Source organism: Salvelinus namaycush, chromosome 20 (genome assembly GCF_016432855.1).
Source record: "Salvelinus namaycush isolate Seneca chromosome 20, SaNama_1.0, whole genome shotgun sequence".
In the NCBI taxonomy this organism is placed as follows: Eukaryota; Metazoa; Chordata; class Actinopteri; order Salmoniformes; family Salmonidae; genus Salvelinus; species Salvelinus namaycush.
In genome coordinates this window covers 34359343-34384312 of record NC_052326.1, presented here as the reverse complement: position 1 = coordinate 34384312, position 24970 = coordinate 34359343, and the positions used below count along the sequence as shown (strand labels likewise).

General features: G+C 42.8%; 1 protein-coding gene across 1 annotated transcript in view; it reads left to right on the top strand.

The window, feature by feature from the left end:
- The window catches only part of LOC120064775 (sodium channel protein type 8 subunit alpha-like), a 91527-nt gene that overhangs the window by 16062 nt on the left and 50495 nt on the right, over window positions 1–24970 (top strand). Inside the window, exons 6-9 of the mRNA XM_039015380.1 lie at window positions 289–510; window positions 23394–23457; window positions 23651–23792; window positions 24689–24895. Of these exons, the coding sequence (XP_038871308.1) occupies window positions 289–510; window positions 23394–23457; window positions 23651–23792; window positions 24689–24895 (635 nt within the window). The remainder of the gene's footprint in view (window positions 1–288; window positions 511–23393; window positions 23458–23650; window positions 23793–24688; window positions 24896–24970) is intronic.

Here is a 24970-nt window from a genome sequence, read left to right as displayed (position 1 = left end):
GAACAGAGCGTTCGTTTTGGTTTGATGTTAACTTGAAGAAGTACAGTTTTATGTGATGGTCTACTATATTACTGTAATACTACTATATAAACTCTATAGAAATAATTCATAGCTAAGCTTGTACTTTCCAGCAATGCCCATTTCTCTTTGTTTGTGTGCGTGTGTGCACTTGTGTGTTTATATGTATGTGTGTGTACACAAACACACACATACGCGGGTGTGTGTGTGTGTGTGTGTGTGCACATTTGTGTCTGTGTGTGTGAATGCATGTCTGGTTCCTTTCCCCAGGACTCAAGACCATCGTCGGTGCTCTAGTTCAATCCGTCAAGAAATTGTCAGACGTTATGATCCTCACGGTCTTCTGTCTCAGTGTCTTCGCTTTGATTGGACTACAGCTCTTCATGGGCAACCTGCGGCAGAAATGTGTCATCTGGCCAATCAACTCCACTGAGAACTACCTGGCCAATGGCAGCAAGGGCTTCGACTGGACCGAATACATCATGAACAGCAGTGAGTCCGACACACAGCCAAACGATGTGTGACACTGAGACAGAAGACCGTTTCGACTTATAACATTTGAGTTGAGTTTGAGGGGGTGCCAGGTAGGCCGTGCCTACCAGAGAATCTGATAAACATGTATCCTTTTTGTTTAATGGGTCGATCTTATCTGTGTATCACTCATAGTCTAAATTAAAGACTATAACGCAAAACTTAAGTTTACGTCTGTTGGGCCCGCCTTCTGGTCATTCTCAAGCATTCTCGAGCAGGGAAGCGCCGTGAGATACCTCATTCTATTATCTGAGAACCGGGATTATGAAAGTAAAGAGCCACTGAACACGCCGATTAGCACGTGTTTTTCTGTTGCTCATTCGAAAAACGAGATTTCAGTCTTGGAGGTGTGTTTCCTGACCGATTCCACATTTGGTTCATGATGTTTGTCCCCCCATAAGACACTGTAGATTTCACTTCCTTATTTCACTTCCTCAAAATCCCCAGAATGAATCTAAGATATATCAAGAAATCTGTAATTAATTTCGACGTTTTTGCTGAGGATAATTTAGTTGCGCAATTTTATATCTAACTAAGGTGTTTGGTGCAGTATTTCACAAGTAAAAAAATGCGCGATGTGTGGTCATATTTAAATAAAGTCGGGCTGCTGGGCAGGTCTGTCTCACTGTATAAGGTATTGGATATAAAGCAATCACCTCAGCTGTTCACCCCATATTAGTGGGCAAATGGACATAGTCAAATCTCAACCCAACCTTCATTAACCGTTGTGACACACGGATGTTCCAAACTCCGTTTTAGACCAGACTGACTTATGACCAAAATGATCCTGTTTACACTTTGTAGTCCATTTTGACTCTAGAATAACTGTTTCTGACTCATATCGATGCCACATAGGCCATTTTCAGAGGGATTAACTTTTTAAAGGCAGTCGCTCTTGTAAATTCTCTTTCAAATATTCGTTTTGCTGTCTCACAATGGGATATAGCCCACTCCTGTGTCGCAGATATGTAACCTACTGGATAAAAGTAGAGACTCAGAGCTAGAAAATGGTATATCATACACTACAGTTGAGGAACAATGGGAAGATGATAAACTTGTAACCTCACTTTTGAGAAAATGGTGCTTGAATGTTTTGGTAAAACAACTGGAGAGCTATTTTTTGTCTACACCCATTCTGCATCGTTCACACCCTCTTAAGCCTTAGCCCCACCCATCTCTTTAAGGATTCACATGTGAGGACATGTTCTAAACAATCAAAGATTTCAAGACTAAAGGCTGGTTTATACTACGTCTAGCCACAATTGTCGCAGTGACATCATGAACATTCTATTGTTGTTTGACATCAAACTTGTCATTGTTGTTATGAAAAATAATAAACACAAAAACTACAGGCTGCATGACATCAGCGGCCTGGTGGTCCAAAATAGCATAACTAGTGTATTTTAACACCAATAAACCCACCAGTTTAAAATTAATTTAGTATATGTCAATCTAGCAAACCAGGCAACTAAAAGCAACTTTCTAAACAATGTTTTGGTTCATTTCTAGCTTGTTAACCAGCTAGCTAATGTTAAGTTAGCTGGCTAGCCAGTTCAAATACTGACTATATCATATAGCTGACAACGTCTTCACGTTAGCTAATTTGTCTTCATTATTACAGGAAAATAAACTCACAGCAAGATCATTATTTACAAGTTAATGGCGAGTCAATTACAGAAAATAGCGTACGGTTGTCAGTGTGAGGAAATAAAAGCAGGGCATTCTAGCAGAGAATTTCAGAACTTGGACACTGTCTTGTTGGCCTAACGTTATACATTTGGTGCAGGTCATGAACTTCACATTACCGTCTCTGGTAAACACACACTATATCAAATAAAATCAACGTTTATTTGTCACGTGCACAGGATACAGAAGGTGTAGTGAAATGGTTACTTGCATAGTGGTGTCTTTTGTTAGACATGTAGCTAGCTAGCTAAACAATGAACCATAATCCCAACTCATAACATTATTACCCTGCATGAATCTGCAGGTAGCTAACCAACCATGTTCAATGTTGGCTAGCTAGCTAACGTGAGGCTTTAACTAGCAATGCAAATGGCTCTGAGATATGAATAATATTACTACACAGATCATACATATAACGTTAGCTAGCGAGCCAGTCAGCTAATGTTAGCTAGCTAACTTCTGACAAAATTAGAAACGTATAATATCTGAAAATGTGGCTAGCTAGACTATCTTACCCGTAAACATGGATGGACGCTTCTTCCTCTCTGCCATGGATGCCATGGTTGCCCTTAGTTTGAAGATGTAATCCTGAGACAGGTGTTTTATACAACAGCCTTCTGTGTGTTCAATTTTCAACTACCTCTGCATATTTGCAATCAAACACCAGAATTTTCTCCATCTCCTTAGCTATCATACTCTAATTCCATCGGGCATTCCACTGATTTCAAAACTTGTTCCTCCAGAAAGTGGAGAGCAACACTTTTGCACTTCTACTACGTGATATATTTTTTTTAAAGCAGCGTTACAAAGGGTTACCTACACATACTGACCAGCTCATGTTATAGAACGAAGTGTGCTACATGGCAGACCAATCCAAACTCATCTCTCGGCATGTCCAGCCCATCCATTATCTCAGCCAATCATGGCTAGCGGGAACATTCCTGTCTTTTTTCGTGGTTAACCAAATTATACGCATTTACAGATGGCATACACGTTTGTTATTAAGGCACATTAAACTTCACATGTTCCAGAAAGCATTTCTGCCAAAAAATGCATTGGTTATGTGGTTTTGAAAGAAATATACTTCATCTCAACGCTTTCCAGTGGCCTCAAGCACAATAGACAGTAACCAAAATGGGACTAAAGGCTTGGGGACTAGGCGTAAGAGATTAAGTTTCTCTTTCAAAACCGCTTTACCATAGCTCTTACGTCCACAAAGTGAGTGAGTGAGCTGCTTGCGCCGTCAGCATTCATAAAACGACATATCAGAGAAAGTTTTTTCCACTGTATAGTGTCAAAGCCTATATGATAGGCAGCGATGGCAGCCAGTACACCTTAACAGTGGAAAAGACTTCTCTGTCAGTGGAAAAGTGGAAAAGACTTCTCTGTCCAACAGGTATTGCAAAAAGCATAACACTTTGGATATAGAGCATAGGTAAGGGATGACCGGTTTCAGATCGCACATTCTCTCAAAACACATGCCACTTGTTACTATACAGTGAGTGTGTGGAAGGGGCCCTGGCACTCTGGACGGTGCAAACCAGGGGTTCCCAAACTTTTTTACTCTGGGCCCCCACTTCCAGCATTGGGGAACATCCCATGCTCCCCCTGTGCGAGCGTGCACATGTCACATGCCACGACACAAACTGTTCACACCCCTCTCGTTAGTGAAGAGAATTTCTGCAGCTCTAAATCTTATTTCCTGCAATTCTACACATTTTGTCATTGGGTGCAAAGAAAATGCAACAGTTTTAAAGCAAATTTTAGTGCAATTCTATACATTTTGCCATGTGTATTTATGTGATACTTGAATGACAAAAAAATTACAACAACATCTATGGGCTAAATAAACAAAATAAAAAACGTTAGCTGTCATGGGTTATAAGTAGCTTTCTAAGGTATGCAATGACTAACATGACAAGAGGCACTGATGAGGCACTACCCAAATTCGAAATGTAATCTTGTGCATTCTACTATTATAACTTTCAAGAGTAAGTTTAAAGCCGGACTTACCATGCAGCCCCCCCCCTGCCTACCCCTTGGGAACCACTGGTCTAAACGAGTGGCAGGCCTGTTGCATTTAGAAAAAAACATATACCAGACATTCAGAATTCTTACCAGCCAATACATTTATTCACCATAATAACACCAAAAAACACAAAAGAATTATAAAAAAACGTATTAAAATAATTTCTTTAGTCGCTCTGTGATTCAACATTTTTATTTTTTGGCAAGAGGCTGAATGTATCTTACCGGAGAAAGCATCCGAGCGAGCGAAACAACACCCCTCTGTCTCTGTATGTGAAGACCATCTATCTGATGCTGTCTGGTCAAAAATAATATGATATTGTTGCCACCTGTAGTATTGAATACAATGAAAGCCAGCGAGCATTTGGCCTCCCTTGATAAAATAAAAATAATAGCTAATCAACGTCGCGCTAAACTGAGTGAGCTCAACTATGAATGGTCCTACGCTGGGGATCCTGGAACCTGCCGGGCGTTTCTCTCCCAGTGCTCCCTCATCTTTGAGCTACAGCCCTTTTTGTTTCCATTGCATCGTTCGAAGATAGCGTATCTTATAATGCTGATGTCCGGGAGGGCGCGCGTCTGGGCTATAACGGTGTGGGAGCAACAATCCATTGGTTGCATTAGTCTGCAGGATTTCATGGCGGAGGTAAGGAAGGTGTTCAATTCTCCGGTGTCTGGGAGAGAGGTAGCTCAGAAGCTGCATCAAGACTCCCGTAGTGTGGCAGAGTACGCGGTAGATTTTTGCACGTTGGCTGCCGAGAGTACCTGGAACCCAGAGTCCCTGTTCGACACCTTCCTTCACGGAATATTGGAGGGAATTAAAGAATAGCTCGCAGCCCGGGAGCTGCCCGTGGACGTCGACTCCCTCATAGCCCTGACCATAAGGATCGATGGGCGGTTACGGGAACGTAGCAGGGAGAGGATGTCTATTCCCAGCCATACGCGCTCGTCCACGGGTTCCCCCTCCTGTTCCCCCTCGCCTCCGAAGTATCTCAAAAGTCCCCGACGCCTGCTTACCTGAGAGAATCTGATGTCACCCGAGTTCCCCCGGGAATCATCGAGGACTGTCGACTCGCCTCCTCCGGAGCCCATGCAACTGGGCAGGGCTAGCTTGTCTCCTGAGGAACATTTACGCAGACTGAGCTCCAAAAGTTGTCTATTATGTGGTACTTCAGGACATTACATATCTACCTGTCCAGTAAAAGACCACGCTCATCAGTAGGTACGAGTATGCTGGTGAGCCATACAGGGAGTCTCCCATTTCCCATACTATCCTGCTGTGGAGTGACCGGTCTGAATCTTTCCGGGTGCTTATGGATTTTGGGGCTGACAGGAGCTTTATGCACGCTACCCTGGTGTCAGATCTGGGCTTCTCCACACAACCCCTTTCTATTCCCATGGACGCCAGAGCATTGGACGGACGCTCTATTGGCAGGGTCACTCACAGTATGGTTCCCATCAACCTGCGAGTGTCAGGTAACCACAGTGAGTCCATGCAGTTTCTGTTTATTGAGTCTCCTCATGTACCCATGGTTTTGGGATTGCCATGGTGCCAGAAGCACAACCCCCTGATCAACTGGGCTACGGGTTCTATCCTGGGTTGGAGCCCGTTCTGTCACACACATTGCCTCAAGGCGGCGTAGCCTGATCCTGGGCATTCTCCAGCGGGCTTGGGAAAAGCCTCAGATCTCTCAGTCGTTCCCGCTTACTTACAGGCCATAACCAACAATGCAATTTTTAAGTAAAAAATAGTTAATAGGTACTAGGTGAACAATAGATAAGTAAAGAAATAAAAAACAACAGTAAAAAGAGAGTGAAAAATAACAGTAGTTAGTCGGGTTAATTGAGGTAGTATGTACATGTAGGTATGGTAAAAGTGACTATGCATATTTGATAAACAAATAGTAGCGTAAAAGAGGAGTTGGTGGGTGGCGGGACACAATGCAGATAGTCCGGGTAGCCAATGTGCGGGGGCACCGGTTAGCCGGGCTAATTGAGGTAGTATGTACATGAATATATAGTTAAAGTGACTATGCATAAATGATCAACAGAGAGTAGCAGCAGCGTAAAAGAGCGGTTGGGGGGGTGCGGACGGACACAATGCAAATAGTCCGGGTAGTCATTTGATTACCTGTTCAGGAGGGGGTAAAAGCTGTTGAGAAGCATTTTGGTCCTAGACTTGGCGCTCCGGTACCGCTTGCCATGCAATAGTAGAGAGAGCAGTCTATGACAGGGGTGACTGGAGTCTTTGACAATTGTCCGGGCCTTCCTCTGACACCGCCTAGTATATAGGTCCTGGATGGCAGGAAGCTTGGCCCCAGTGATGTACTGGGCCATACGCACTACCCTCTGTAGCGCCTTACGGTCGGATACCGAGCAGTTGCCATACCAGGCGGTGATGCAACCAGTCAAGATGCTCTCTATGGTGCAGCTGTATAAGGATCCATGCCAAATATTTTCCAAATATTTTCAGTCTCCTGAAGGGTGAAAGGTGTTGTTGTGCCCTCTTCAAAACTGTCTTGGTGTGTTTGGACCATGATAGTTTGTTGGTGATGTGGACACCAAGGAATTTGAAACTCTCGACCCGCTCCATTACAGCCCCGTCGATGGGAAGGGGGGTGTTCAGCACTCCTCTTCCTGTAGTCCACGATCAGCTCCTTTGTCTTGCTCACATTGAGGGAGAGGTTGTTGTCCTGGCACCACACTGCCAGGTCTCTGACCTCCTCCATATAAGCTGTCTCATCGTTGTCGGTGATCAGGCCTACCACTGTTGTGTCATCAGCAAACTTAATGATGGTGTTAGAGTCGTGCTTGTCCTCGCGGTCATGGGTGAACAGGGAGTCCAGGAGGGAACTAAGCACGCACCCCTGAGGGGCATCCGTGTTGAGGATCAGCATTGCAGATGTGTTGTTGCCTACCCTTACCACCTGGGGGTGGCCCGTCAGGAAGTCCAGGATCCAATTGCAGAGGGAGGTGTTTAGTCCCAGAGTCCTTAGCTTAGTGATGAGCTTTGTGGGCATAATGCAGTGCTGCATCAGATGACCTGTCCTCTGTTGGAAAAGCATTCCAAGTGAAGCTGGTTGAGAGAATGCCAAGAGTGTGCAAAGCTGTCATCAAGGCGAAGGGTGGCTATTTGAGGAATCTCAAATATTAAATATATTTTGATTTAGTTAACACTTTTTTGGTTACTACATGATTACATATGTGTTTTTATAGTTTAGATGTCTTCACTATTATTCTACAATGTAGGAAATAGTAAAAATAAAGAAAAACCCTTGAATGAATAGGTATTCTAAAACTTTTGACCGATAGTGTATTGCAGGGAGTCACCATTGAGAAGAGGGTCTCTTTCACAAGGGATCCCTGCACATACAATTTCATAAGACAAAATCAAAAATCTAATACAATATAAAACATGTCAAATACACAAATATTCAAATCACATTTTATTGAAGAAAAACTATTACATTCCTCAATAAGAAGGTCAATTAAAATAAAATAAATCTGATGTAAAGGGCTGCTTGCTTAACGAGTACCACTTCCTCCCGATTCGACCCATACCTGGCGCGATCTCAGGACCTCTGCCTTGCTAGCGCACGTGACTGCCCTCCTGATGCGTCTTATCAGTTGGCGCCATGCGAAAAAGCTGGCTAATGGCTGGCGCAAGTGGTGACATCTAAACTGACATCTAAAGTAGAATTTCCCCCTCCAGAAATGAACCCAAAATAACATATTAGTTCATATTATCAAGAGTGCCTTTTAGCAATAAGCAGTATCACCTTATGTAGCCAACCTGATGCAGCATAGTGGCTATAAATAAATAGGCTGAGATTTGCCCATCTGCATTTACCCAATTGGGTTAATCATTAGCTAGATCACAAACTAAAGTCTAAACGTAAGGTTATCTTGTTGATAATTATACCAACATATTGATAACTTGAATGTACTAAAAAAACATTCCACTGGAACTCAACCAACCAAGGATTATGTACTGTGAATAGAATATAGGTCTGTCTACCTGTTACACCTGACTGTTACATTTAGCCCCAGGTCTTCCTTATGCATGCAATGCCATTGGCACCTACTAATGCGCATAAACCGTGTCGCTGCTAAAAACTCTGGTTCTGAAATTGTGCATTTGACAATTGTTTGGTATTTGAGAAATAAATGTATCCTAGTAACACTAGAAAACTCAGTGATCCTCTTTTAACAGAGGCCATCAAAACGGATTTCAAAGGTGTGTTTCCCGCGAAGGAATTAAGAACGTTGTAGGCTACAATGACTGGGCATGCATATTTGTCTCTCAGTGCTGCACTTGCAATTAGAATGCGCCTTTAGAGGAATTTAACTTTCTTGCATAGATTGTGACAGGCTAAATAATTGAATAGGTAAATTCAATGGGGTTGTCTGATTTAGATGTTGCTTACTCGTGTTGTTGGCTGTGGAGAGTTAAATGTGGACAACAATTATTCATTAGATAATTCAAATAGGCTAACGAAAGGTACCGGATCTCAGTTCTGCCTGGCTCTCATTTGGATCATAGATGCCGGGTCTTGGACCCAGCAATACCCGACCCAATTTAACCCTTGGTCATCTGCATACATATTAATATTACACGTTTTAACAGATATACCAATATTATTTATATAAATAGTAAAGAGAACCAGTCCCAATACTGACGACCCCTGCAGTACGCCTTTTGTAATATCCAGGAAACTAGACTTGACACTATCAGAAATCACGCATTGTGTCCTATCTGACAGATATTTCTCAAACCACTTGCAAGAAGCCTGATCTAGGCCTATTTCAGTCAGACTTTGAATGAGAATGTAATGGTCAACAGTGTCGAAGGCCTTGGGAAGCTCTATGCATAAGGCAGCACTATGGTTTTTATGATCTAAGCAATTTAACACATCAACATTATTGTAGCACCATCAATATAGACAAAATGCTGTATAATTTAGCTAGTTAGCTCAAATGGAAATGTCAGCACTGTTTGATCAAGCTAGCTGGTTTATCTTGGACAATTTCAGTTGAAACTGGATGGAGTGAGGTCTGCGTACAACTCATAAAAATATATACAGTTGAAGTCGGAAGTTTACAAACACATAGATTGGAGTCATTAAAACTCGTTTTTCAACCACTCCACAAATTTCTTGTTAAAACTTCTTGTCAATATGGGGGCGCTGTTTCCACTTTGGAAAAAATCGTGCCCAAATTAAACTGCCTCGTACTCTATTCTAGATCGTACAATATGCATATTATTATTACTATTGGATAGAAAACACTCTCAAGTTTCTAAAACTGTTTGAAATATATCTGTGAGTAAAACAGAACTCATTTTGCAGCAAACTTCCATGCAGGAAGTGAAAAATCTGAAAACGATGCTCTGTTCCAGGGCCTGCCTATTGAATTGCCTTATATTTATGGATATGCATGCACTGCATACGCCTTCCACTAGATGTCAACAGGCAGTGGAAGGTGGAATGGGGTGTCTAGCTTGATCTGAGGTCGAACAAGAGCTCTTGGAATGACGTGTCCAGAATTTCCTTTCTCTACCTAAGCACCTCCATATTGTCTTATGATAAGCGTTCGGTATACACGGCTAATATCTCTGGCTTTGTTTTTATTTGATACATATTAGAAAAACATCATAAAGTAGGTTTTTTCAACCGAGTTTCATCAGTTTATTCAACGTTTAATGGGACTTTTGAAGTTTTCCGTTCTCTGCGTCGAGAGAAATTGGGAACGTCATCAACATTGGCTAGCCTTGTGGAGCGAATTCGACAGGAGAGGACATTCTAAAAGGACATTCTAAAACCAAACAACGATTTATTCTGGACCTAGGACTCCTTGTACAAGATTCTGATGGAAGCTCAGCAAAAGTAAGAACAATTTATGATGTTATTTCGTATTTCTGTGGAAAATGTTATGTCCTATTATCCGCCCTTTTTGCGGGCGCTGTCTCGCTATAACGTAAGCTGTTTGTTATGGTAAAGTTATTTTTTAAAATCTAACACGGCGGTTGCATTAAGAACTAGTGTATCTTTCATTTGCTGTCCAACATGTATTTTTTAGTAAAGTTTATGATGAGTTCTTTGGTCAGATTAGGTGAGTGTCCAAAATAGCTCCGGACAATTTGGTGAATCGATGCTACATATTCACAATGTATAACCACGGTTTGCAGCTCTAAATATGCAAATGTTCGAACAAAACATAATTGTATTGTATAACCTGATGTTATAAGACTGTCATCTGATGAAGTTGGTCAAGGTTAGTGATTAATTTTATATCTTTTGCTGGTTTTTGCCATCGCTACCTTTTGCTGCTAATAAATGCATTTGTGTGTTTGGCTATTGTGGTAAGCTAATATAATGCTATATTGTGTTTTCGCTGTAAAACACTTAAAAAATCTGAAATATTGGCTGGATTCACAAGATGTTTATATTTCATTTGCTGTACACCATGTATTTTTCATAAATGTTTTATGATAAGTATTTAGGTATTTCATGTTGCTCTCTGTAATTATTCTGGCTGCTTTGGTGATATTTTTGATGGTAGCTGCAATGTAAAACTATGATTTATACCTCAAATATGCACATTTTCGAACAAAACATAAATTTATTGTATAACATGTTATAAGACTGTCATCTGATGAAGTTGTTTCTTGGTTAGTGACTAATTATATCTCTATTTGGTCGGTTTTGTGATAGCTACCTATGCGGTAGAAAAATTGTGAAAATATGCGGTTGAGTCTTTTGCTATTGTGGTTAGCTAATAGAAATACATATTGTGTTTTCGCTGTAAAACATTTTAAAAATCGGAAATGATGGCTGGATTCACAAGATGTTTATCTTTCATTTGCTGTATTGGACTTGTGATTTCATGAAAATTATATTATATGATATCCCTGTCGTGTTAGGCTAGGCTATGCTAGTCAGCTTTTTTGATGAGGAGGATCCCGGATCCGGGAGAGAGAAGTGGTAGAGGTTATTAACAAACTTTAGTTTTGGCAAGTTGGTTAGGATATCTTCTTTGTGCATGACACAAATAATTTTTCCAACAATTGTTTACAGACAGATTATTTCACTGTATCACAATTCCAGTGGGTCAGAAGTTCACATACACTAAGTTGACTGTGCCTTTAAACAGCTTGGAAAATTCCAGAAAATTATGTCATTGCTTTAGAAGCTTCTGATAGGCTAATTGACATCATTTGAGTCAATTGGAGATATACGTGTGGATGAATTTCAAGGCCTTCCTTCAAACTCAGTGCCTCTTTGCTTGACATCATGGGAAAATCAAAAGAAATCAGCCAAGACCTCAGAAAAATAATTGTATACCTCCACAAGTCTGGTTCATCCTTGGGAGCAATTTCCAAATGCCTGAAGGTACCATGTTTATCTGTACAAACAATAGTACGCAAGTATAAACACCATGGGACAACGCAGCCGTCATACCGCTCAGGAAGGAGACGCGTTCTGTCTCCTATAAATGAACGTACTTTGGTGTGAAAAGTGCAAATCAATCCCAGAACAACAGCAAAGGACCTTGTAAAGATGCTGGAGGAAACCGGTACAAAAGTATCTATATCCACAGTAAAACAAGTCCTATATCGACATAACCTGAAAGGCCGCTCAGCAAGGAAGAAGCCACTGCTCAAAAACCGCCAATAAAAAGCCAGACTACGGTTTGCAACTGCACATGGGGACAAAGTTCGTACTTTTTGGAGAAATGTCCTCTGGTCTGATGAAACAAAAATAGAACTGTTTGGCCATAATGACCATCGTTATGTTTGGAGGAGAAAGGGGAGGCTTGGCAGCCGAAGAACACCATCCCAACCTTGAAGCACGGGGGTGGCAGCATCATGTTGTGGGAGTGCTTTGCTGCAGCAGGAACTGGTGCACTTCAGAAAATAGATGGCATCATGAGGTAGGTCAATTATATGGGTATATTAAAGCAACATCTCAAGACATCAGTCAGGAAGTTAAAGCTTGGTCGCAAATGGGTCTTCCAAATGGGCAATGACCCCAAGCATACTTCCAAAGTTGTGGCAAAATGGCTTAAGGACAACAAAGTCAAGGTATTGGAGTGGCCATCACAAAGCCCTGACCTCAATCCTATAGGAAATGTGTGGGCAGAACTGAAAAAGCTTGTGCGAGCAAGGAGGCCTACAAACCTGACTCAGTTACACAAGCTCTGTCAGGAGGAATGGGCCAAAATTCACCCAACTTATTGTGGGAAGCTTGTGGAAGGCTACCCGAAACGTTTGACCCAAGTTAAACAATTTAAAGGCAATGCTACCAAATACTAATTGAGTGTATGTAAACTTCTGACCCACTGGGAATGCGATGAAAGAAAGCCTTTTGATGAGTTGATAATTTGAATCAGTTGTGTAGTTGTAGGGCAAAAACTAAAATGTGCACCCCTTTGGGTCCCCAGGACCAGGATTGGGAACCAGTGCTCTAGATGAATAGGGGAAACCTGTGAGTCAATACTTCCAAACATATGAAAATCTTTCAACAAACGTTTCTGTCTCAAAATCTGTATCAGTCAATTACAATCATTGACATAGTTGCACGTGATAGAATGCTACATGTTAGCTCTTCCCATCGGATAACCTGGCACACATAACCTTATGCTAACAAGACCAGCTGGCCATGATTATTCCCTGTAATAAATTCTGAAATCAGACAATTACAAATGTTTACATAAAAAACATTTTTGATACCAATCATGAAAAACAGCTGTAGAATATACAATTTCACAGTTTGGTAAATGTTTTATGGTTACAAATGGTACAAATTTGGGCATGAAAATGTGTTGTGGAAGACCATAAGAACCCTTTCCCCTCCCTCCTCCCATGATCCCAGATCCCCATACAGCTGACCCTCCCATTCCATTCCATCCCAACCCACCCTACCCAGCTCTCACCCGCCAGGAAGATAGTGAGACCCCTCCTAGCTGTCACACCCCTCTCATCCACCACCCACCCTCCATCCTACCCGCCACCCATCTAACGTCCCAACCATCCTCCCTCCCGTCTTCACCAGGGTGCTATCGTGGGAATGATTGTTGAGAGATGTCCACTTAAAAACTAAATAGATTTACTGTTGTTATAGCAGTCATTCCAAAGGGTAGGTTTAATTGAGCAAATTAAATGTGACCATACTTTATCACTCATCATCAATTATGCTATTTAGGCCTGCACATTTGTCATCAACAGTTATTGTTTCAATTCAACCCAGAATTCAACAACAAATAGACAATACAATAGACCTAGGGTTTCAAGCTCTGGTTGATTTCAAATGTAATGATATTGAATTGTGTTTGGTTGTCAACACAACCAAATATCAACATTTGAAGGAGATGCATCTTCTGCTTGGATAGTTCCACCAAAAATCTAAGTTAAAGAATAGAGTACTAAATCAAATCAAACTTTATTTAAAGTGTATTTAAAGTTTGATTTGGTCCTATTTTTTTACTTAGATTTTTGGTTGAGATGGAGACTTGAATCCAACATATCAATTAATTGTTGATATTTGGTTGCGTTTTCAAACAATCACAATTAAATATTACTTTTGTAATAAAAGTCAAGTCTATCTTAAACTTATGTAACATTCAACCTTAAAACTAGTAACACATCCATGGCCACATTGTGGTTACTTCAACTATAATAGTCTTCATATGTAATCATATAAAGCATGCATGTTCAAGCTAGCATGCATAGGTCGTCACAGGTCTGTGGAGATCTTCACAATTGCTGCAGAGTCTCGAACTGCATTGATCACTTGCACCATGTACTTTTAATGTAATCTTTATAATGTAATTAGAAGCACAGTAATATAACATTAATCTGTTGTATAGATAAAGAAAATGGGGATTGGGGTGCTGCAGATAATTTTAAAGCATCTTCAGTACCCCTATTTACCACTGATATGCCGAATAATCCACGTTGAAATTATGTGGTGTGCCCAGAGGGGGACGACTAAAATGAATGAGTCACTCAGAAAAACGGATCATGACTTAAAAACAGCAAAAGAATCTGCACATTCGCGAACTGCACATAACTATTGCATGACCATTTGCGCCTTTTTACCCAGTCTGCCCTGTACAGAGATTAAACTGCCCGGTATCCAAACATGCTGTCACCGGTCGAGTGTGTGTATCTAATGCTCGTCGTCGGTGGAAGGAAGAGTGGACCAAAGCGCAGCGTGGAAAGTGTTCATGATATTTATTTACAAGAAACACTCAAACAAAAATAACAAATCCAAAAACGAAAAACGAAAGTTCCGTCAGGCACAGACACTAAACAGAAAATAACACCCCACAAAACCCAAAAGGAAAATCACAACTTAAATATGATCCCCAATCAGAGACAACGATAGACAGCTGCCTCTGATTGGGAACCACACTCTGCAAAACAACAAAGAAATAGAAAGCATAGATTTTCCCACCCGAGTCACACCCTGACCCAACCAAACAGAGAATAAATAAGGATCTCTAAGGTCAGGGCGTGACAGTACCCCCCCCCCAAAGGTGCGGACTCCGGCCGCAAACCTGAACCTATAGGGGAGGGTCCGGGTGGGCATCTACTCTCGGTGGGGGCTCCAATGCGGGACGCAGACCCCGCTCCGCTTTATGCTCCCCCCACTTCGGTGGCGCCTCCGGTGCCGGGATCGTCGCCGGGACCTCCGAACCATAGATCGTTGCTGCAAGCGCTTGACTGGGGACCGTCGCTGGAGGCCCCGGACCGTCGCTGGAGACTCCGGACCGTCGCTGGAGACTCCGGACTGGGGACCGTCGCTGGAGGCTCCGTGCCATGGATTTTCACTGCAGGCTCCGGGCCATGGATCATCACTGGATGCGTCGGGCCATGGATCACCACTGGATGCTTCGGGCCATGGATCATCACTGGAGGCTCCCGGGCCATGGATCATCACTGGAGGCTCCCGGGCCATGGATCATCACTACAGGCTCCCGGGCCATGGATCATCACTACAGGCTCCCGGGCCATGGATCATCACTACAGGCTCCCGGGCCATGGATTATCACTGGAGGCTTCGGGCCATGGATCATCACTGGAGGCTCCGGACCATGGATCATCACTGGAGGCTCCGGGCTATAGATCATCACTGGAGGCTCCGGGCCATGGATCATCACTGGAGGCTCCGGGCCATGGATCATCACAAGAGGCTTCGTGCCATGGATCATCACAAGAGGCTTCGTGCCATGGATCATCACAAGAGGCTTCGTGCCATGGATCATCACAAGAGGCTTCGTAAGTGGAGCCGGAACAGGTCTCACCGGACTGAGGAGACGTACTGGAAGCCTGGTGCGTGGAGCTGCCACAGGGCTTACCAGGTTGGGGAGACATACTGGAGGCCTGGTACGTGGAACCGGAACAGGTCTCACCGGACTGGGGAGATGCACTGGAAGCCTGGTGCGTGGAGCAGGCACCGGATACACTGGACCGTGGAGGCGCACTGGAGGTCTCGAGCTTAGAGCTGGCACAACCCGTCCTCGCTGGATGCCCACTTCCGCCCGGCAAATGCGGGGCGCTGGCACAGAGCGCACCGGCCTGTGAATGCTCACTGGAGACACCGTGCGCATCACCGCATAACACAGTGCCTGACCAGTCACACGCTTCCCACGGTAAGCACGGGGAGTTGGCTCAGGTCTAAACCCTACCTCCGCCAATCTCCCCGTGTGTCCCCCCAAAACGTTTTTTGGGGCTGCCTCTCGTGCTTCTGTCGTTGAGCTAACTCTTCGTATAGTCGCCGTTCCACTCTCGCTGCCTCCATCTGCTCCCTTGGACGGCGATACTCCTCGACCCGTGTCCAGGGTCCTTCTCCCTCCAGGATTTCCTCCCATGTCCAGTCCTCCTGGCCACGCTGCTTGGTCCTTCTTTGATGGGGTGTTCTGTAATGCTCGTCGTCGGTGGAAGGAAGAGTGGACCAAAGCGCAGCGTGGAAAGTGTTCATGATATTTATTTACAAGAAACACTCAAACAAAAATAACAAATCCGAAAGCGAACAGTTCCGTCAAGCACAGACACTAAACAGAAAATAACACCCCACAAAACCCAAACGGAAAATCACAACTTATATATGATCCCCAATCAGAGACAACGATAGACAGCTGCCTCTGATTGGGAACCACACTCTGCAAAACAACAAAGAAATAGAAAGCATAGATTTTCCCACCCGAGTCACACCCTGACCCAACCAAACATAGAGAATAAATAAGGATCTCTAAGGTCAGGGCGTGACAGTGTATCAACAGAACTGCCACAAAAAATTGCACCTTCCTCCCAAACGTTACAAATATTTCCACATGATCCTCCCCTTGTACTGTAAAAAATGTGCAAACCCTCCTCATTGAATTAACTAAATAAATCATGATTATGACCACAAATAACAATAACTGTAGCGACCCTGTGTTTGAAAACATGGATATCGACTTTACCACTTTAGAATGTTTTTGTGGCACTATCAATGCCACGCAGGGCTACGGGCCAGAAGGTTGAGGGTTAGCCGACCACCACGAAGGAGACTCCCTGCCTGTCTCATTACTCTACGATCAGAGCCGGCTGCAGACAATGATCAGGTAGGAGGAAATCAATTCAAAAATGTTATGCTATATGTATAATTATATAAGACATATGCAATGAATTTTCCACCAACTGGTTTCTGTGCCAATGCACCACACGACCAATTAGCAAAGCATAACTGGATAATGATTACCGACTTCGGGCGCTTCAACATCATGGTTTGACTTTTCAACACCTCGATCAAATAAGAGCATCCAATCTGGACAAACCTGCGAATGTCATTAAACTTTTTGATCTTTTGTAACAGATGTCTCTTTCCATTGCTCAAATGATAGTGCAGTTTGGATGCTGGTATTATATTAGAGTGGAGTGGACAAACGTGCACATGTAGCCTACAGGATACTTTTGAAGTGGCCTAATCAGATTAAAACATTGTGACTGGTTGTGTTTATGCCAGACATAAAATGTAATACATTTTAAACGTTAAATTACAAATGCTATATTGAAGCGTTATGGTTATAGGTCCGCGAGGAACAGCCGTTTGAATCATAGGAGGCAGAGCGCATGTTAAACTTTCCTGAATAATTGGGCTTGCCGGGAGCATGTGGCCACAATATAATAGGACGATGTGGGAGAATTAAGATCCGCAAGACAGAGAATCTCTGTATCATAAGTAAAAATACAGCCGGACTAGCCTGCTACTGTACCTTTCTAGACCTTATAGTGAAATAAAGTTTAAATAAAACTTAAATAAACCGTCGAGAGTAGAACCACAACTGATCAAAACGGAATGAAACGTTCAAATGACAGGCAGTGACGTAGAGTCAACATTTGGGATTTTTTGTTTAGGATTTGTTTTTGTGCCATGTGACAAAGAGAACATTGTGCAGTTTTATAGCTAATCCATACTATTTTACAAATTTTGCCATGAGGCTGAGAGAAAATGTTGCTGTTTTAGAGCTCATTTTCAGCTTTTCTACACATTTTGTAATTTTGCCATGGTGCTGTGAGGTAGCCTAGGCAGAGAGCTCCTGTACATTTTGTAAATATTTTTAATATTTTCTGTTTGAATCTTTTTCTTTTCGGTTTAGAACAGCTAAATGAGTATGGATTAAGTCTGTTTGTTTCCTGCCCGTGAATTCGATGGCAAATCAGCTCTTTCAACATAACTAGCTAACAATGAACCACCAGAACCACCCCAGTACATTTCAAACTGTTCCTAAATCACGATCAGTATAAGAAATTTAGTTTGCTAAGTAGAAGATTTACATCAATCAAATTAAATCTGATTTTATTTGTTGCGTACACATATTTTGCAGATGTTATTGCAGGTGCAGTGAAACTCTTGTTTCTAGCTCCAACAGTGCAGTAATACCGAACAATACACATAAATCCAACAAATTAAAAGAAAGGAATATTAAAAGAAAGGAAGTCTGGAATATAAATATGTATACACTATATTACCAAGCGTATGTGGACATGTGCTTGTCGAACAACTCATTAAAAATCATGGGCATTAATATGGAGTTGGTCCCCCTTTGCTGCTGTAACAGCCTCCACCTTTCTGGGAAGGTTTTCCACTATTTTGAACGTTTCTGCGGGGACTTGCTTCCATTCAGCCACAAGAGCATTAGTGAGGTCAGGCACTGATGTTGGGTGATTAGGTCTGGCTCGCAGTCGGTGTTCCAATTCATCCCAAAGGTGTTTGATGGGGTTGAGGTTAGGGCTCTGTGCAGGCCAGTCAAGTTCTTCCACACCGATCTCAACAAACCATGTATGCTATGCACCTTGCTTTGTGCATGGGGGCATTGTCATGCTGAAATAGGAAAGGGCCTTCCCCAAACTGTTGCCACAAGGTTGGAAGCACAGAATCGTCCAGAATTTCATTGTAAGTTGTAGCGTTAAGATTTACCTTAACTGGAACTAAGGAGCCTAGCCTGAACCATAAAATACAACCCCAGACCATTATTCCTCCTCCACCAAACTTTACAGTTGGAACTATATATTGGGGCAGGTAGCGTTCTTCTGGCATCCGCCAAATCCAGATTTATCCGTCGGACTGCCAGATGGTGAAGTGTGATTCATCATTCCAGAGAACGCGTTTCCACTGGTCCAGAGTCCAATGGCAGCAAGCTTTACACCACTCCAGCCGACGCTTGGCACTGCACATTGTGATCTTAGGCTTGTGTGCGGCTGCTCAGCCATGAAAACCCATTTCATGAAGCTCCCGACAAACAGTTATTGTGCTGACATTGCTTCCAGAGGCAGTTTGGAACTCTGTAGTGAGTGTTGCAACCGAGGACAGATGATTTTTAAGCATTAGGAGCTTCAGCACCCGGCGGTCCCGTTCTGTGAGCTTGAGTTGTCTACTACTTCACGGCTGTGCCGTTGCTCCTAGAAGTTTCCATTTCACAATAACAGCACTTGCAGTTGACCGGGGCAGCTCTAGCAGGGCAGACATTTGACGAACTGACTTGTTGGAAAGGTGGCATCCCATGTTGAAAGTCACTGAGCGCTTCAATAGGCCATTGTACTGCCAATTTTTGTCTATGGAGATTGCATGGCTGTGCCCGATTTTATACACCTGTCAGCAATGGGTGTGGCTGAAATAGCTGAATCCACTAATTTGAAAAGCTGAATCCACGTACTTTTGTGTATGTATACAGTGGGGCAAAAAAGTATTTAGTCAGCCACCAATTGTGCAAGTTCTCCCACTTAAAAAGATGAGAGAGGCCTGTAATTTTCATCATAGGTACACTTCAACTATGACAGACAAAATTAGAAAAGAAAATCCAGAAAATCACATTGTAGGATTTTTAATGAATTTATTTGCAAATTATGGTGGAAAATAAGTATTTGGTCAATAACAAAAGTTTATCTCAATACTTTGTTATATACCCTTTGTTGGCAATGACAGAGGTGAAACGTTTTCTGTAAGTCTTCACAAGGTTTTCACACACTGTTGCTGGTATTTTGGCCCATTCCTCCATGCAGATCTCTAGAGCAGTGATGTTTTGGGGCTGTTGCTGGGCAACACGGACTTTCAACTCCCTCCAAAGATTTTCTATGGGGTTGAGATCTGGAGACTGGCTAGGCCACTCCAGGACCTTGAAATGCTTCTTACGAAGCCACTCCTTCGTTGCCCGGGTGGTGTGTTTGGGATCATTGTCATGCTGAAAGACCCAGCCACGTTTCATCTTCAATGCCCTTGCTGATGGAAGGAGGTTTTCACTCAAAATCTCACGATACATGGCCCCATTCATTCTTTCCTTTACACGGATCAGTCGTCCTGGTCCCTTTGCAGAAAAACAGCCCCAAAGCATGATGTTTCCACCCCCATGCTTCACAGTAGGTATGGTGTTCTTTGGATGCAACTCAGCATTCTTTGTCCTCCAAACACGACGAGTTGAGCTTTTACCAAAAAGTTATATTTTGGTTTCATCTGACCATATGACATTCTCCCAATCTTCTTCTGGATCATCCAAATGCTCTCTAGCAAACTTCAGACGGGCCTGGACATGTACTGGCTTAAGCAGGGGGACACGTCTGGCACTGCAGGATTTGAGTCCCTGGCGGCGTAGTGTGTTACTGATGGTAGGCTTTGTTACTTTGGTCCCAGCTCTCTGCAGGTCATTCACTAGGTCCCCCCGTGTGGTTCTGGGATTTTTGCTCACCGTTCTTGTGATCATTTTGACCCCACGGGGTGAGATCTTGCGTGGAGCCCCAGATCGAGGGAGATTATCAGTGGTCTTGTATGTCTTCCATTTCCTAATAATTGCTCCCACAGTTGATTTCTTCAAACCAAGCTGCTTACCTATTGCAGATTCAGTCTTCCCAGCCTGGTGCAGGTCTACAATTTTGTTTCTGGTGTCCTTTGACAGCTCTTTGGTCTTGGCCATAGTGGAGTTTGGAGTGTGACTGTTTGAGGTTGTGGACAGGTGTCTTTTATACTGATAACAAGTTCAAACAGGTGCCATTAATACAGGTAACGAGTGGAGGACAGAGGAGCCTCTTAAAGAAGAAGTTACAGGTCTGTGAGAGCCAGAAATCTTGCTTGTTTGTAGGTGACCAAATACTTATTTTCCACCATAATTTGTAAATAAATTCATTAAAAATCCTACAATGTGATTTTCTGGATTTTTTTTTCTCATTTTGTCTGTCATAGTTGAAGTGTACCTATGATGAAAATTACAGGCCTCTCTCATCTTTTTAAGTGGGAGAACTTGCACAATTGGTGGCTGACTAAATACTTTTTTGCCCCACTGTATATGATGGTGTGTCTGGACAGTATATGAATAGAAAAGGTGTGTACAGCAGTAGTTATGTAGGATGACCTTTGACTAGAATACAGTGTATGCATATAGTATGTAAATATTGTTTAAGTGACCAGTGTTCAATGACTATGTACAGTTCCTTAGGAAAGTTTTCAGACCCCTTGACTTATTCCACATTTTGTTAAGTTACAGCCTTATGGTGGCAGAATGATGCTGTGGGGATGTTTTTCAGTGGCAGGGACTGGGAGGCTAGTCAGGATCGAGGCAAAGATAAGCGGATTAAAGTACAGAGAGATCCTTGATTAAAATCTGCTCCAGAGTTCTCAGAACCTCAGACTTGGGCGACGGTTCACCTTCCAACAGGACAATGACCCTAAGCACGCAGCCAAGACAGCGCAGGAGTTGCTTCGGGACGAGTCTCTGAATTTCCTTGAGTGGCCCAGCCGGAGCTAAGACTTGATTCCGATCAAACATCTCTGGAAAGACCTGAAAATAGCTGTGCAGCAACGCTCCTCATCCAACCTGACAGAGCTTGAGAGGATCTGCTGAAATCTGCTGAAACTCCACAAATACAGGTGTGCCAAGCTTGTAGTGTCATACCCAAGAAGACTTGAGGTTGTAATCGCTACCAAAGGTGCTTCAACCAAGTACTGAGTAAAGGGTTATAATACTGATTTTACTGTTTATTTTTAATACATATGCAAACATTTCTAAAAACGTATTTTTGCTTTGTCATTATGGGGTATTGTGTGTCGATTGATTGGGGGGGGGGGCTATTTAATCCGTTTTAAGAATAAGGCAACAACAAAAAAGACCATTTGGAAAAAATCAAGGGGTCTGAATACTTTCCAAATGCACTGTATTTTTATCAATTTACATGGTAGCCTATAAGAACAGTTTTTTTGCTGGTAGGTTATTTATATGCTTTTAAATATAATTTCCGGTGTGAACAGGAATACCTGGGATAACCGGGAGGGGTTTGCAATTTTCTCTGGAAGGAACATGTGTAGACTAGCTAGGTTTCCATCTAATTGGTTGGAAAACTCTGCCCACTCTGTTTTGGCACATGCGCTTTAGCCAACAGCCCACAGACACAGTGCGGGTATAGCCTACATGATGAGATTATGGACAATATTATTTTTATTTGTCAAACGGCAGCCAAGCATCAATGATCATGTCACCAAAATAAGTGTAACGATCTGGGTGTAGTGGGTGCGAAGTCAGGCGCAGGAAGCAGAGAGTTCAGTGGTAGTGCTAATTTAATGCACAAAACGGCGAACATAAGCCACCCCACAAAACACAGGGCGCACACAAAACAAATGCCCCAAAACCGGGGACTGCAACAGTCCAGCAAAACCCACAAAACACGAATACCTCAAACGTGCACCCTAGTTACACAAACAATCCCGCACAACTAGCAGGCGGGCCTGCTGGGTAATATAGCCCAACTAATTAACCAAACACAAAACAGGTGAAACCAATAAACAGAAAAGGGGAAAAAAGGATCAGTGGCAGCTAGTAGGCCGGCGACGACGACCGCCGAACGCCACCCGAACAGGAAGGGGAGCCACCTTCATTAGGAATCGTGACAATAAGACTCTGAATATTTATTGGAAAGGAGCATCAAGCTCATCACCTTGCACTTTCACCACCCTGTGAAGTTCATCATAATTTATTTAATCTGTAGCCTAATAAACTGCATACTTTCCTGATGAGTTGTAGTGGGAGGACCGTGATTTCAAGTCTACTTCGATTTGACTGTTATTATATCAATATTTGTGCATAAAAGCATTTCCACTGACATTTCTCGCATAATTCATTTTACCAACACAAAAAGATCCTACCTTTTTCTAGAGTATTTAGTTTCGTCTACATTTAGGAACGTTTTTCTGTTTCCATCAGGCCTGTTGTGAAGTTTTTTTTATCCAACGTACTTTACTTGCATAAAAAGGTTGGATGGAAACCTGGTTATTTTCTGGAAAATATTCAACCCTAATGTGCAGGAAGTTAAAGTGGCAGGGCAGCATTGGGAAGAGACGGACTGAGGGTTCAGAATTCATTAGGTGTCATTACAACATGACTAGATGGAAAGACATTTGTTTGTAGACATGATTAGATGGAAAGACATTCGTTTGTACATTTCTGGTTAAATAAAATAACATGCAGTATATCATGAATTATGGTGAGTCCACGGCACATCGGAAACAGACACAATTCCACATAACCATAAGAGTCTGAATCAGTCTAATTGTCTGAGTAAAGATGAAAATGAAGACATATTGACATGCACTTCACTTTTTCAGCCAACTTCTACATCCTTCCCGGGCAGCTGGATGCTCTGCTGTGCGGAAACAGCTCAGACTCAGGGTGAGTCTCATGCTCTATTACTACAAACAAACTTCCAGTAAGTTGTAATAGCCACCATACAAGAGAACAACTGAGAGCATAATACTAACATAACTAGGACGTTCACACAAAACATAAATTGGAAGATTTGCTTGAAAATCATGACTCCCCCTCCTCCCCTCCGTTTGTTCGTTCCTCCCTCCCTTCCTCCCAGGCGGTGCCCTGAGGGCTACATGTGTATGAAGGCCGGGAGAAACCCAAACTACGGCTACACCAGCTTTGATAGCTTCGGCTGGGCCTTCCTCACTCTCTTCCGCCTCATGACCCAAGACTTTTGGGAGAACCTCTACATGTTGGTAAGGCCGAGTTTCTCATAGACAGAACATGTATACTGGAATAACTCCTGCTTGTAATGACGCAAGCAGTGTAATTCAATGCAGGCGGCTTGGAAGAGCAATGAAACCAAACCGATGGATTGAGACAGCTCTAACTTGTTCTTTTGAGCTGGGGACTGTCAGTTCACCAGTACTGTCCTCCTAAAATAAATATGTAAAGTGCTCAAAACAAATTAAGTTAGTTGGGAAAGACATTTTGAAGATAAAGTAAGTAGTAAGTAGCATATTGTTTTTAAACGTGTGCAAGTTTTTCTCCTCTGACAAAACAAAAGCTGATTCAAAGGGGGTGTGTGGCAGACTTAAAAACACTTCTGTGGTAGGATACATACTGTATTAGTGTCCTTGGTAAAAGGTGGCTATTGAGGAGGGGAGGACACTCTTATAATAGCCTTGTTTTCTCCTAATTTTGTATGCCTATTGATATAGATTATACATGTTCATAATGCATTGCATAGAGACAGGCTTTCATATTCATGATCGTGCGCTTTTATAGCCTACATTTCACAAGTGCAAAAAAAGTGCACACTCACACCCCTGGTATAGACGTGCCAGCACCCTCACGGCTCCCATGTCTGGAGCCATTCCCAGAGAAACCCATTGGTTGATGGTAATGCACTGCTAACAGTGCCACAGATAGAAACACCATGCATTGACAGACATGCACAGGGAAGTACCTCAACTCTGGAGAAGCATGAGAGGATACAACTCCAATAGAAAAAGCTAAATACTGCCACTCTGAACAGTGAATGAATCAAGATGATCATGTTTATTCATTGTGACCATTGTAACAGTATATGTTGTTTCTCCTTGTTTTCCGTCTTTCTCTTTCTCTCATTCCTCCTCTCCCTCCCTTCCAGACTCTGCGAGCGGCAGGGAAAACCTACATGATCTTCTTTGTGTTGGTGATTTTCGTTGGATCCTTCTACCTGGTCAATCTGATCCTGGCTGTGGTGGCCATGGCCTATGAGGAGCAGAACCAGGCGACGATAGAGGAGGCCGAGCAGAAAGAGGCCGAGTTCAAAGCCATGCTGGAGCAGATCAAGAACCAGCAGGAGGATGCACAGGTTAGTCCCTCCCTGGTTAGCCTGGGTGGTGAGGCATTTGTCTGTCTGTCTGTCTAATTGCTGGGTCTGTGTCTG